The sequence below is a fragment of the Heptranchias perlo genome, chromosome 10, assembly GCF_035084215.1.
Source record: "Heptranchias perlo isolate sHepPer1 chromosome 10, sHepPer1.hap1, whole genome shotgun sequence".
Classification (NCBI taxonomy): Eukaryota; Metazoa; Chordata; class Chondrichthyes; order Hexanchiformes; family Hexanchidae; genus Heptranchias; species Heptranchias perlo.
The window spans coordinates 4,393,146-4,406,345 of NC_090334.1; the positions used below are offsets into that span (position 1 = coordinate 4,393,146).

General features: G+C 47.7%; 1 protein-coding gene across 1 annotated transcript in view; it reads left to right on the forward strand.

Annotated features, from left to right (window-relative positions):
• LOC137326239 (EH domain-containing protein 4-like) overlaps positions 1-13,200 on the forward strand; it is a 75,141-nt gene that overhangs the window by 45,780 nt on the left and 16,161 nt on the right. The window contains exon 5 of the mRNA XM_067991150.1: positions 10,731-10,895. Coding sequence (XP_067847251.1) covers positions 10,731-10,895 — 165 coding nt within the window. The remainder of the gene's footprint in view (positions 1-10,730; positions 10,896-13,200) is intronic.

The following is a 13,200-nucleotide window of genomic DNA, read 5'->3' on the forward strand; positions in this document are numbered from 1 at the left end:
AAAGGGAAAAAATTTACAGGGCTATGGGGAAAGAGCAGGGGAATGGGACTAATTGATAGCTCTTTCGAAGAGCAGGCACGATGGCCGAATGGCCTCACCCTGTGCTGTACCTACTATGTGTGTGTGCTTGTGTGCACGTATATAAAATGTGTACATGCACCAATAAAAGTGATGTTTCATGTATAGCTAGGTTTCATGGCTGTTGTTCTCCCTTCTCACTCCCCTGCAAATAAAAAAGGCACAGGTGAGCAATATTTATCCAGCATAGAAAAAATTGTCATGTCGCTTAAAACTGGAGTTGACTGCTGAGTGTTGAGCACCAAGTAGCTGGTAATTTTGTAAATTGCAGAAAAATGTCTCCAGCTCTATGTTTGGAGGTATGTGGAGATTAAATGACAGCGCACAACTTGTGAAAATCAGGTCTTTAATGCTGTAGGGTCTCAGGAGGTCCCCAGCTTTACACAGAGTGTTGTCCATGGCACTCTTCCATATATAAAAGCACCTCAATTTAGCATTGTAGCAGAGCATGTGATGAGAGTAGGATGCAGCTGACATCTTGGAGCCCTGTGTAATTGACAAGTACAACTTGACTTTGTCTGAAGTGAAACCTACTTTAAAATTCTGACTGCAGAAATATTTGAAGGGCTTAATTTAAGGTTAAAGGAAAGCTTACGTGTAAATGGACAGAATTGACATGCTGTTATCACCAAAGTAAATTTCAGATGCAATAGGTGGCGATCCTGATGAGACGTGTTTGTTCCGGTATAGACTTATGGCAGATTTTGTTGTTTTCATATTCATAGGATGTGGGAAAGGCCAGCATTTATTGCCCATCCCTAATTGCCCTTGAAAAGGTGGTGGTGAGCTGCCTCCTTTAACTGCTGCAGTCCGTGTGGTGAAGGTTCTCCCACAGTGCTGTTAGGTAGGGAGTTCCAGGATTTTGACCCAGCGATGATGACAAAACGGCAATATATTTCCAAGTCAGGATGGTGTGTGAATTGGAGGGGAATGTGCAGTGTTCCCATGCGCCTGCTGCCGCTTTGGAAAGCCATTGAGGTTGGAGTCTACCCATGCCTCAATCCAATATTAAACGTCAGCTCATTCTACTCATACAATCTGCAAGGTTTTCCTGAAAGCACGAGCTAAAGTAAATTAATCTAGTACATGTGGAAGGTGTACAATAGTAACTATCCCATTGGATCCTCATGTTTCAGCAATATTTAATAAGTGACATGAATACATAATGGTTAAATTGGTTAACCCCCGAAAACGGGCACTGAGATCGCGGTGCGTGATTAACCTGCGCCCGGTCGTTGAGATGCAGGCAGCACGTAACATTCGTGCTGCCTGGTGATTTCTATGATTGCTGCATGCAATCAGCGCTACGTGCGCTGTTGAATAGCTGCTCACCAACAGGGGGCCCAGATATCTGGAGTGGCTAGCACCTCTTAAAGGGATGATGCACTGTGGCTGCAGGAAATGGTGGAAGTCAATGGTAAAGTGAATCTATGTTGCAATGTAGTGAAGCATGGTGATGATAGGAACTCTGGAATTTTTAATGAGCAACCACTTGGCCGCTCAAAGTTTGCGGTCCTCCATGCCGTTTAAGACTTGTTCAGCTGTGCAAGGTTAAGACAGTGCATTGGCTGGAGCATCGAGTTCCAAAATCACATCTGTCCCTTTAAATCAGCGATGCACACTGATCTACCACATAATCTCCCTACTTTACATGCTGCTGGCAATCGTTGGGTGCGTGTGCACAAACGCCTTTACTAATATGGCGTCCTGCGCACGTCACGCCGGAAGTTTGCGCGTGCATCACGGACGCCATTTTTGGGTCCTTAGGAGTTCCGCGTAGCTCCTACCCAATGGGCGCTACGTGGCCCATTTTAGACCCCACAATGTTTGTGATCCAGTTAGGAGGTGATCCTATCATTTACTATATTGAAGGCCTTCGTCCCTTCAGCCTATAACATGAAAGTGCTTCAACTGTAAACTGAAGGTCCAGTAACACACACTCATTTGTGGAATTGTTTCCCAGAAAATGTGGTGACTTAATACAATTGGGGATTTGCTGTGAGACGTTCAGAGACTGATAATCCACAGTTCGTGTTACTGTGTGAAAGGGATCAAATCGACATTTTATCCTGACCTGGCCAGTCTTTGGCCTGCATCTGTGTAACTAGCTGTGAGCGCAATGTTCATTTTTCTGACCAATTGAATTAAGTTGTATTTCATTGTGAATAAGTTTTTTTTAAAAACTAACATTTTATTTGTGCTTTTTCCTGTTGGTGGATCCTGTCTCGGGGTTAGCTTGGTTGCTGTAAAATTGTTCTTTTAAGCATTGTTACCCAAATTGTGTAATCATATTTCCCGTGATCAGCTCAGTTCAGTCCTGATTCTGTAGATGTGAATCTGAGGGAAGAGCTTGTTTCCTCACAGTGGTATGACTTGACTGAGCATGAGACATGAGTGAACCAGCAGTTCATAACTATTCTGTGTGCTGCATATTACAGCTCACCTTATTATACCTTGCTGTCCCTGAATATTGTACACTCCCGTGTATTGTTTGCTTTAGTTTCGGTTGCTTTTTTGGAGTTTTTGTGTCTGAGGCCAGAACAACTGCATTACTGAAAGGTAGATGGTGTGTTTTACTGTATGATGTTGGGTGTAAACATTAGATATAAGGAAGCAAGTGTTCTACGGAGAAATAATGTGCTTTATACTAAGTTAATATCCTTGTGTAGAATACAATGTATTTTACACAGCTACAAGTCTCAGTACATTTGTTACCTACAAGTTTTAGTGCTTTTCTCGTCTGAAAGAAAATAAAACCTGATATCACTGCTATCTGCATAATGTGGTGTATGTCAGTTTTGCAGTGTGGTATATATCTGTCCTCTACATCCATATTCTGTCATGATCTCTCTCATTCTGTCCTATCTGTCTTTTAATCTGCATGATATTCTCCCCCTCTCTTTCTCCACCCCCCCACAGGGCTGAAGGGAACACTAGCAACGTATTGAAACTGGCCCACAGAGTGAAAGAAACAGAAAGAATGGGGCCAGAGCTGAAGGGAACCATATTTTTAAAATTGATATGGTGCGTTGGGGCCAGTGGTACAAAGTTTAACAGGCACACTAGCATAAAAGTTGAGAAACATAATCATTTAAACCTTATGGGAAGTCTTGCAGACATTAAACCTAAATGTGAAGAACCAGGGCTCATAACATAAATAGGAGTAGGCCATACGACCCCTCGAGCCTGCTCCGCCATTCAGTAAGATCACGGCTGATCTTCGACCTCAACTTCACTTTCCCGCCTGATCCCCATATCCCTTGATTCCCCTAGAGTCCAAAAATCTATCTATCTTAGCCTTGAATATACTCAACGACTCAGCATCCACAGCCCTCTGCGGCTAGAGAATTCCAAAGATTCAAACCCTCTGAGTGAAGAAATTCCTTCTCATCTCAGTCTTCAATGGCCGACCCCTTATCCTGAGACTATGTCCCCTAGTTCTTGACTATCCAGCCAGGGGAAACAACCTCTCAGCATCTACCCTGTCAAGCCCCCTCAGAATCTTATGGTTCAATGATATCACTTCTCACTCTTCTAAACTCCAGAGAGTATAGGCTCATTCTACTCAATCTCTCCTCATAAGACAACCCTCTCATTCCTGGAATGAATCAAGTGAACCTTTGTTGCACCGCCTCTAAGGCAAGTATATCCTTCCTTAGATAAAGAGACCAAAACTGTACACAGTACTCCAGGTGTGGTCTCACCAAAGCCCTGTACAAATGCAGCAAGACTTCCTTACTCTTGTACTCTAACCCGCTTGCAATAAAGGCCAACATGCCATTTGCCTTCCTTATTGCATGCTAACTTTTTGTGTTTCTTGTATGAGGACACCTAAATCTCTCTGCCAACATTTAATAGTTTCCCACCATTTAAAAAATATTGTTTTTCTATTCTTCCTACCAAGATGAATAACCTCACATTTCCCCACATTATACTCCATTTGTCACCTTGCCCACCCATTTACCCTGTCCATATCTCTTTGCAGACTGTGTCCTCCTCACAGCTTACTTTCCCACCTAACTTTGTATCGTCAGCAAACTTGGATACATTACACTCGGTCCCTTCATCTAAGTCATTAGTATAGATTTTAAATAACAAAGGCCCAAGCACTGATCCTTGTGGCACCTCACTAGTTACAGCCTGCCAACCTGAAAATGACCCGTTTATCCCTGCTGTCTGTTTTCTGTCCGTTAATCAATCCTCTATCCATGCTAATATGTTACCCCCAACCCCATGAGCCCTTATCTTGCGTAACAACCTTTATGTGGCACCTAATTGAATGCCTTTTGAAAATCCAAATATACTCCATCCACTGGTTCCCCTTTATCTACCCTGCTAGTTACATCCTCACAAAAACCTCTAATAAATTTGTCAAACACTATTTCCCTTTCATAAAACCATGCTGACTCTGCCTAATCATATTATGATTTTCTAAGTGCCCTGTTACCACTTCCTTGAATAATAGATTCCAGCATTTTCCCGACAACTGATATCAGGCTGACTGGCTTCTAGTTCCTTGTTTTCTCTCTCCCTCCTTTCTTGAATAGCAGTGTTACATTTGCTACCTTCCAATCTGCTGGGACTGTTCTAGAATCTAGTGAATTTTGGAAGATCACCAATGCATCCAGTATCTCTGCAACCACCTCTTTTGGAACCCTAAGATGTAGGCCATCAGGTCCTCAGGTCCAGGGGATTTGTTGGCTTTTAGTTCCAAAATGTTTCTCTAGTATTTTTTCTCTTGATATTAATAACTTTAAGTTCCTCACTCTCATTAGCCCCTTGGTTCCCTGCTATTTATGGTATACTTTTTGTATCTTCTATTGTGAGGATAGATACAAAATATTTGTTTAACATCTCTGCCTTTTCCTTATTTCCCATTATAATTTCTGCTGTCTCAGCCTCTAAGCGACCCGTGTTTACTTTTGCTACTCTTTTTTACATACTTGTGGAAGCTCTGATAGTCTATTTTTATATTTCTTGCTAGTTTACTCACTTTTTTTTAAAAAAAGAGAAAATAAATTTTTTGGTCTTCTGTTGCTGGTTTCTAGAACTCTCCCAATCCTCAGGCTTAATACTCGTGGCAACATTATAAGCCTCTTTTAATCTAATACTATCTTAACTTCTTTAGTTAGCCAAGGATGGATCACTTTTCCCGTGGGCTTTTTATTTCTCAATGGAATGTATATTCGCAGAGAATTTTGAAATATTTCTTTAAATGTTTGCCATTGCTTATCTACTGTCCTACCTTTTTAATCTAATTTCCCAATCTACCGTCGCCAACTTGCCCCTCATATCTGAGTAATTGGCTTTATTTAAGTTTAAGACTCTAGCTTCTGACTTATGTATGTCACTCTCAAACTCAATATGAAATTCATCATATTATGAGCACTCTTCCCCAGAGGATCCTTTACTATGAGATTACTAATTAACCCTGTCTCATTACACAATACAAGATCTAAAATAGTCTGTTCTCTGGTTGGTTCCACAATGTATCATTCTAGGAAATTGTCTTTAATACTGCTATGCTGCCTTGACTTTTCTCTTCAGATTTCTAAATTTCCCCTCACTGTCCACCCCCCCTTTTTAGCTTAAAGCCGTATTTACAGCCCTAGTTATTCAATTTGCCAGAACACTGGTCCCAGCCCGGTTCAAGTGGAGCCCGTCCCAGGGGAACAACCCCTTCTTTCCCCAGTACTGGTGCCAGTGCCCCATGAATCGAAACCCGTGTCTCACACCACTCTTTTTGATCTGCTTGACCCTATGCCAATTTGCATGTGGCTCAGGTAGTAATCCAGAGATTATTATCTTTGAGGTTCTGCTTATTAATTTAGACCCTAGTTCCTCAAACTGCCTTAGCAGAACCTCATTCTTAGGAACCAACGACATAGGTAAAACTATGTGGACCACGGCAACTGGATCCTACCCCTCATGTTCCAAGTTCTTTTCCATCCACGAGGAGATATTCTTAACCCTGGCACAGGGCAGGCAGCACAGCCTTCGGGACTCCCGCTCACAGCTGCAGAGAACAGTATCTATCCCCCTGATTATACTGATCCCTGCCACTCCCACATTCCTTTTTACTCCCCCCACTTGAATGGCCACCTGTACCATGATGCCATAGTCAGTTTGCCTATCCTCCCTGCAGTCCTTGTTCTCATCCATACAGGTAGCAAGTAGCTTGTATCTATTGGAGAAGGTCAAGGGCTAGGCTCCTCCATCACTGCATCCTGGGTCCCCATACCTGCCTGACTCGCAATCACACCTTCCTGTCCCTGACCACTAACCAAATCTAAACTACTTAACCTAAGGGGTGTGACTGGCTTCTGGATCGAAGTGTCCAGATAACTCACGCCCTCCCTGATGCATCGCAATGTCTGCTGCTTGGACTCCAGCTCAAAAACTCTGAACCGAACTTCCTTGAGCTGCAGACACTTACGGCAGATGTGGTCACTCGGGATCTCGCTGGTCTCTACAAACTCCCACATGCTGCAATTACGACACACCACCCGCCCTCCCAATCTAACCTTGTTTTATATGTTTCATTAGTTAAAGTTTTTATTCATTTTTTTTAGTTTTATTAACTAATTAGTTTATCTACTTTGTTATTCATTTAATAAAGTAATAGCAATTTATAGTTTCCCAGCTCTTAGTTTAAACTCACTGCCCAAGCTTGGAGAGCCAACAAAAAATACTCACCAACCAATCACCTACCTGCCGTCCTGTGACGTCACTCCTTGATTTTTTTTGTTTTTGTTTTTGATTTCACTGAATACTCGAGGCCCTCCTCCCGCGCTCTTTATGGGCCCGCTGCTGGTGCCCCTGGTCTCTGCCTCCTCCCGCGCTCTTTATGGGCCCGCTGCTGGTGCCCCTGGTCTCTGCCTCCTCCCGCGCTCTTTATGGGCCCGCTGCTGGTGCCCCTGGTCTCTGCCTCCTCCCGCGCTCTTTATGGGCCCGCTGCTGGTGCCCCTGGTCTCTGCCTCCTCCCGCGCTCTTTATGGGCCCGCTGCTGGTGCCCCTGGTCTCTGCCTCCTCCCGCGCTATTTATGGGCCCGCTGCTGGTGCCCCTGGTCTCTGCCTCCTCCCGCGCTCTTTATGGGCCCGCTGCTGGTGCCCCTGGTCTCTGCCTCCTCCCGCGCTCTTTATGGGCCCGCTGCTGGTGCCCCTGGTCTCTGCCTCCTCCCGCGCTCTTTATGGGCCTGCTGCTGGTGCCCCTGGTCACTGCCTCCTCCCGCGCTCTTTATGGGCCCGCTGCTGGTGCCCCTGGTCTCTGCCTCCTCCCGCGCTCTTTATGGGCCCGCTGCTGGTGCCCCTGGTCTCTGCCTCCCCCCGCGCTCTTTATGGGCCCGCTGCTGGTGCCCCTGGTCTCTGCCTCCTCCCGCGCTCTTTATGGGCCCGCTGCTGGTGCCCCTGGTCTCTGCCTCCTCCCGCGCTCTTTATGGGCCCGCTGCTGGTGCCCCTGGTCTCTGCCTCCCCCCGCGCTCTTTATGGGCCCGCTGCTGGTGCCTCTGGTCTCTGCCTCCTCCCGCGCTCTTTATGGGCCCGCTGCTGGTGCCCCTGGTCTCTGCCTCCTCCAGCGCTCTTTATGGGCCCGCTGCTGGTGCCCCTGGTCTCTGCCTCCCCCCGCGCTCTTTATGGGCCCGCTGCTGGTGCCCCTGGTCTCTGCCTCCTCCCGCGCTCTTTATGGGCCCGCTGCTGGTGCCTCTGGCCTCTGCCTCCTCCCGCGCTCTTTATGGGCCCGCTGCTGGTGCCCCTGGTCTCTGCCTCCTCCCGCGCTCTTTATGGGCCCGCTGCAGGTACCCCTGGTCTCTGCCTCCTCCCGCGCTCTTTATGGGCCCGCTGCTGGTGCCCCTGGTCTCGGCCTCCTCCCGCGCTCTTTATGGGCCCGCTGCTGGTGCCCCTGGACTCGAGGCCTCCTCCCCCGCTCTTCATGGGCCCGCCGCTGGTGCCCCGGTCTCGCGGCCTCCTCCCTCGCTCTTCATGGGCCCGCCGCTGGTGCCCTGGTCTCGCGGCCTCCTCCCCCGCTCTTCATGGGCCCGCTGCTGGTGCCCCTGGTCTCTGCCTCCTCCCGCGCTCTTTATGGGCCCGCTGCTGGTGCCCCTGGTCTCTGCCTCCTCCCGCGCTCTTTATGGGCCCGCTGCTGGTGCCCCTGGTCTCTGCCTCCTCCCGCGCTCTTTATGGGCCCGCTGCTGGTGCCCCTGGTCTCTGCCTCCCCCCGCGCTCTTTATGGGCCCGCTGCTGGTGCCCCTGGTCTCTGCCTCCTCCCGCGCTCTTTATGGGCCCGCTGCTGGTGCCCCTGGTCTCTGCCTCCTCCCGCGCTCTTTATGGGCCCGCTGCTGGTGCCCCTGGTCTCTGCCTCCTCCCGCGCTCTTTATGGGCCTGCTGCTGGTGCCCCTGGTCTCTGCCTCCTCCCGCGCTCTTTATGGGCCCGCTGCAGGTACCCCTGGTCTCTGCCTCCTCCCGCGCTCTTTATGGGCCCGCTGCTGGTGCCCCTGGTCTCGGCCTCCTCCCGCGCTCTTTATGGGCCCGCTGCTGGTGCCCCTGGTCTCGGCCTCCTCCCGCGCTCTTTATGGACCCGCTGCTGGTGCCCCTGGACTCGAGGCCTCCTCCCCCGCTCTTCATGGGCCCGCCGCTGGTGCCCCGGTCTCGCGGCCTCCTCCCTCGCTCTTCATGGGCCCGCCGCTGGTGCCCTGGTCTCGCGGCCTCCTCCCCCGCTCTTCATGGGCCCGCTGCTGGTGCCCCTGGTCTCTGCCTCCTCCCGCGCTCTTTATGGGCCCGCTGCTGGTGCCCCTGGTCTCTGCCTCCTCCCGCTCTCTTTATGGGCCCGCTGCTGGTGCCCCTGGTCTCTGCCTCCCCCCGCGCTCTTTATGGGCCCGCTGCTGGTGCCCCTGGTCTCTGCCTCCTCCCGCGCTCTTTATGGGCCCGCTGCTGGTGCCCCTGGTCTCTGCCTCCTCCCGCGCTCTTTATGGGCCCGCTGCTGGTGCCCCTGGTCTCTGCCTCCCCCCGCGCTCTTTATGGGCCCGCTGCTGGTGCCTCTGGTCTCTGCCTCCTCCCGCGCTCTTTATGGGCCCGCTGCTGGTGCCCCTGGTCTCTGCCTCCTCCAGCGCTCTTTATGGGCCCGCTGCTGGTGCCCCTGGTCTCTGCCTCCCCCCGCGCTCTTTATGGGCCCGCTGCTGGTGCCCCTGGTCTCTGCCTCCTCCCGCGCTCTTTATGGGCCCGCTGCTGGTGCCTCTGGTCTCTGCCTCCTCCCGCGCTCTTTATGGGCCCGCTGCTGGTGCCCCTGGTCTCTGCCTCCTCCCGCGCTCTTTATGGGCCCGCTGCTGGTGCCCCTGGTCTCTGCCTCCTCCCGCGCTCTTTATGGGCCCGCTGCAGGTGCCCCTGGTCTCTGCCTCCTCCCGCGCTCTTTATGGACCCGCTGCTGGTGCCTCTGGTCTCTGCCTCCTCCCGCGCTCTTTATGGGCCCGCTGCTGGTGCCCCTGGTCTCTGCCTCCTCCCGCGCTCTTTATGGGCCCGCTGCAGGTGCCCCTGGTCTCTGCCTCCTCCCGCGCTCTTTATGGGCCCGCTGCTGGTGCCCCTGGTCTCGGCCTCCTCCCGCGCTCTTTATGGGCCCGCTGCTGGTGCCCCTGGTCTCGAGGCCTCCTCCCCCGCTCTTCATGGGCCCGCCGCTGGTGCCCCGGTCTCGAGGCCTCCTCCTCCGCTCTTTATGGGCCCGCCGCTGGTGCCCCCGGTCTCTAGGCCTCCTCCCCCGCTCTTTATGGGCCTGCCGCTCAGGTCTGCCGCCACGGGTGCCTCTCAGCAACTGCAATATAGGAACAGGAGGCATTACCGCACCAGCTAGTAACAGGAGATCTGCAACTACTCAGTGATGGGAACTGTGTACATGGGGAAATTCCTACTGTAGATGCTTACATAAAGGAAGGGGCTTGCAGTTATATAGCGCCTTTCACAAACTCGGGGCGCTCCAAAGTGCTTTACAGCCATTGAAGTATTATTGACATGTAGTCGTAGGCAGTTTCAGCTGTAAATGTTGACATTGCAAAAATTGTGACAAATGCTGTTAAGGTTTGTTGATAGCAAGTGTGTGACCTCAGCAAGATCTTTAATAATATTGATCACCTATGACATTGCACATGGGCAATGAAAACCAAGTGTAGTCTTCAGATGAAGTGGGGTTATAGGGCAGGGGGGTAGTTGAACCAGAGCATGGAGACATAATTCAGCCAGCATTTTAAAGTTATGTATTGTGTCCTTTTGCATAATACAAATGTTGATTATTTTAATTATTTATAGTTAAATCGAAAAGCTTAAGAGTAATTTGGAAGCAGAGAAAGAGACTTGGTTGGAAGGGAGGAATTTCTCTGAAGTAGAGTTGGGAGAAGCAGAACTGAGGTGCTACAGTGCAACCACAGGTGGGAGGGTGTAGTTATGTGACAAGTTTACATAGGCAGTTTCCACTGTAAATGGGTCAAGAGAATTTATAATAGAAAAGTTGAGTCAAAAGGATGACAAAAACATGAACACAGAAATTAAGCTTTGTAGACAGGAAGTGTGTACAGATGTTTTTTTTATTATACTACGATATAGAGATATGTATATTAAAAAGAAAATACTGGATGTTTAATGTGTTGTCTAACATTATCTGCATTGCTTTCCAGGTTCATGCCTACATCATCAGTTACTTGAAGAGGGAGATGCCAGCAGTGTTTGGGAAAGACCTAAAGAAAAAGGAAATGATAAGTAGACTTCCAGAGATATATGTAATCCTCCAGCAGGAACACAATATCTCGGCTGGTGATTTTCCCAATGTAAAGAAGATGCAGGTACGATAATGTAAATGGGTGCATCCAATAATTTTCCATTTGACCGAGTACAGGGCACTATATAATTTTTTGGGGAAAAGGCACTGGATGTGTGAGAAGAAATTGACATTGAATTAATTTATAGCTTTGCCACAAACCAATCTCGCTATTCTTCAAAAAGAGAAAAATTACCATGTGGATCCTGAGTATTCCCCAGGCACATCACTTCAAACTTGTTACGAGAGGGATGTTATGTGGTGAAGTGAAATAGGAGGAAAGAGAATGGGGAGCCACAGAATGTTTTGCGTAGGCTGTAAATGTGGATGACAACATGAAACAGTGGAATATCCAACTTATTTTATGACCAAGAGGCCTGATAACTCAAATGTTGAGAGAAATGTTAATGCTATCTTAAGCAAATGAGCTGTGTCTCCGACTGTATTCTGTTTGTTGGGTTTGGTATAAACCTTGCTTTACATGCAAATGCATAGAAATTATACCACAGAAACGGGCCATCCAGCTCAATCAGTCTGTGTTGGCGTTTACTCTCCAGCAAATAATCCTAATCACATTTACCCGCCCTGTTCCTATATCCATTTATCCCCTTCTCCTTCATCCTCCTATCCAATCTAATCTTGAATGTTGACAGTTTCTGCCTCAACCACTAACCCTGGAAGTGAATCCCACATCCTCACCACTCTGTGAGAAGATGTTTCTCCTGCCCTCTGTTCTTAATCTCTTGCATTTAATCTTGTATCTATAGCCCCTCCTGTTAGCTAAAATTAAAGCTCATGGAATTGAAGGCAAATTATTGACCTGGTTAGGCAGTAGAAAACAGAGAGTAGGGATAATCGGTATGTATTCAAATTGGAAGGAAGTGACTAGTGGTGTCCCACAAGGTCTGTGTTGGGACCACAACTATTCACTATTTATTAATGACCTAGATAACACAATAGAGAGCCATATATTCAAATTTGCCAATGATGCTGAGATTGGTGGCACAGTAACTAGTGTAGACAGGAGCATAAAATTATAAAGAGACATTGATAGATTAAGTGAGTAGGCAAAACTGTGGCAGATGGATTTCATTGCAAGTAAGTGTGAGGTCATCCATTTTGGACTAAAAAAGGATAGATTCAATTTTTTTTAAATGGTGATAAGCTAGGAACAGTGGAGGTCCAAAGAGATTTAGGGGTCCATGTACACAGATCACTAAAATGTAGTGGTCAGGTACAAAAAAAATCAACAGCTATACCTAGAGGGCTGGAATATAAAGTGGAGGAAGTTTTGCCTCAGCTATACAAAGCCGTGGTTAGACCACATCTGGAGTACTGTGTACAGTTCTGGGCTCCACACCTTAGAAAGGATATATTGGCCTTTGAAGGAGTGCAGTGCAGATTCACCAGAATGTTACTAGGGCTCCAAGGGTTAAATTATGAGGAGAGATTACGTAAACTAGGCTTGTATTCCCTGGACTATAGAAAGTTAAGGGATGATTTGATTGAGGTTTTTAGGATTTTGAAAGGAATTGATAGGGTGGATAGAGAGAAACTTTTTCTGCTGGTGGAGTCTAGAACAAGAGACATAACCTTAAAATATGAGCCAGGCCATTCAGGAGAAAATTTAGGAAACACTTCTTCACGCTAAGGGTGGTAGAAGTGTGGAACTCTCCCATAAAAAGCAGTAGATGCTAGCTCAATTAATAATTTTAGATCTCAGATCGATAGTTTTTTTTTCTAGCCAAGGGTATTAAGGAATATGGAGCCAAGGCGGGTAAATGAAGTTAGGATACAGATCAGCCATAATCTCACTGAATGGCGGAACAGGCTCGAGGGGTCAAATGGCCTACTCCTGTTCCTATGATCCCTCGTTCTAAACTCAACTACTGGAAACAGCCTGCTTCTAGCAACCAAATCCCATTCTTTAAACACTTCTGTCGCATCACCCTGTAATCTGTGTTGTCCTAATAAAAAAAAAGTCCCAATTTTTCAAGTTTTTTCTTCATTACCTCTTGGCTTTTATATTCTATACTTCACAATTAAAATCTAGAATTTCATTAGTTTTTTTACCATTTTATTAACCTGAGGTCCTACCTTTTAATGTGCTTTTCCATAGCACCAAGCCTACTTCCATTCAGAGTATAATTACTGTTTTTCTTACCAAGATGCATCATCTCACTTAACTGACATTGAATTCCATCTACCATTTTAGCCCAATCCCCCATCATATCAATATCCCATTGCTTTGGTATTGTAAAGCTTTAACTATACTTCCTATTTAGGTATCTGCAAATTTTGGTAGCATTCTCTCTTGACCTATATCAAAA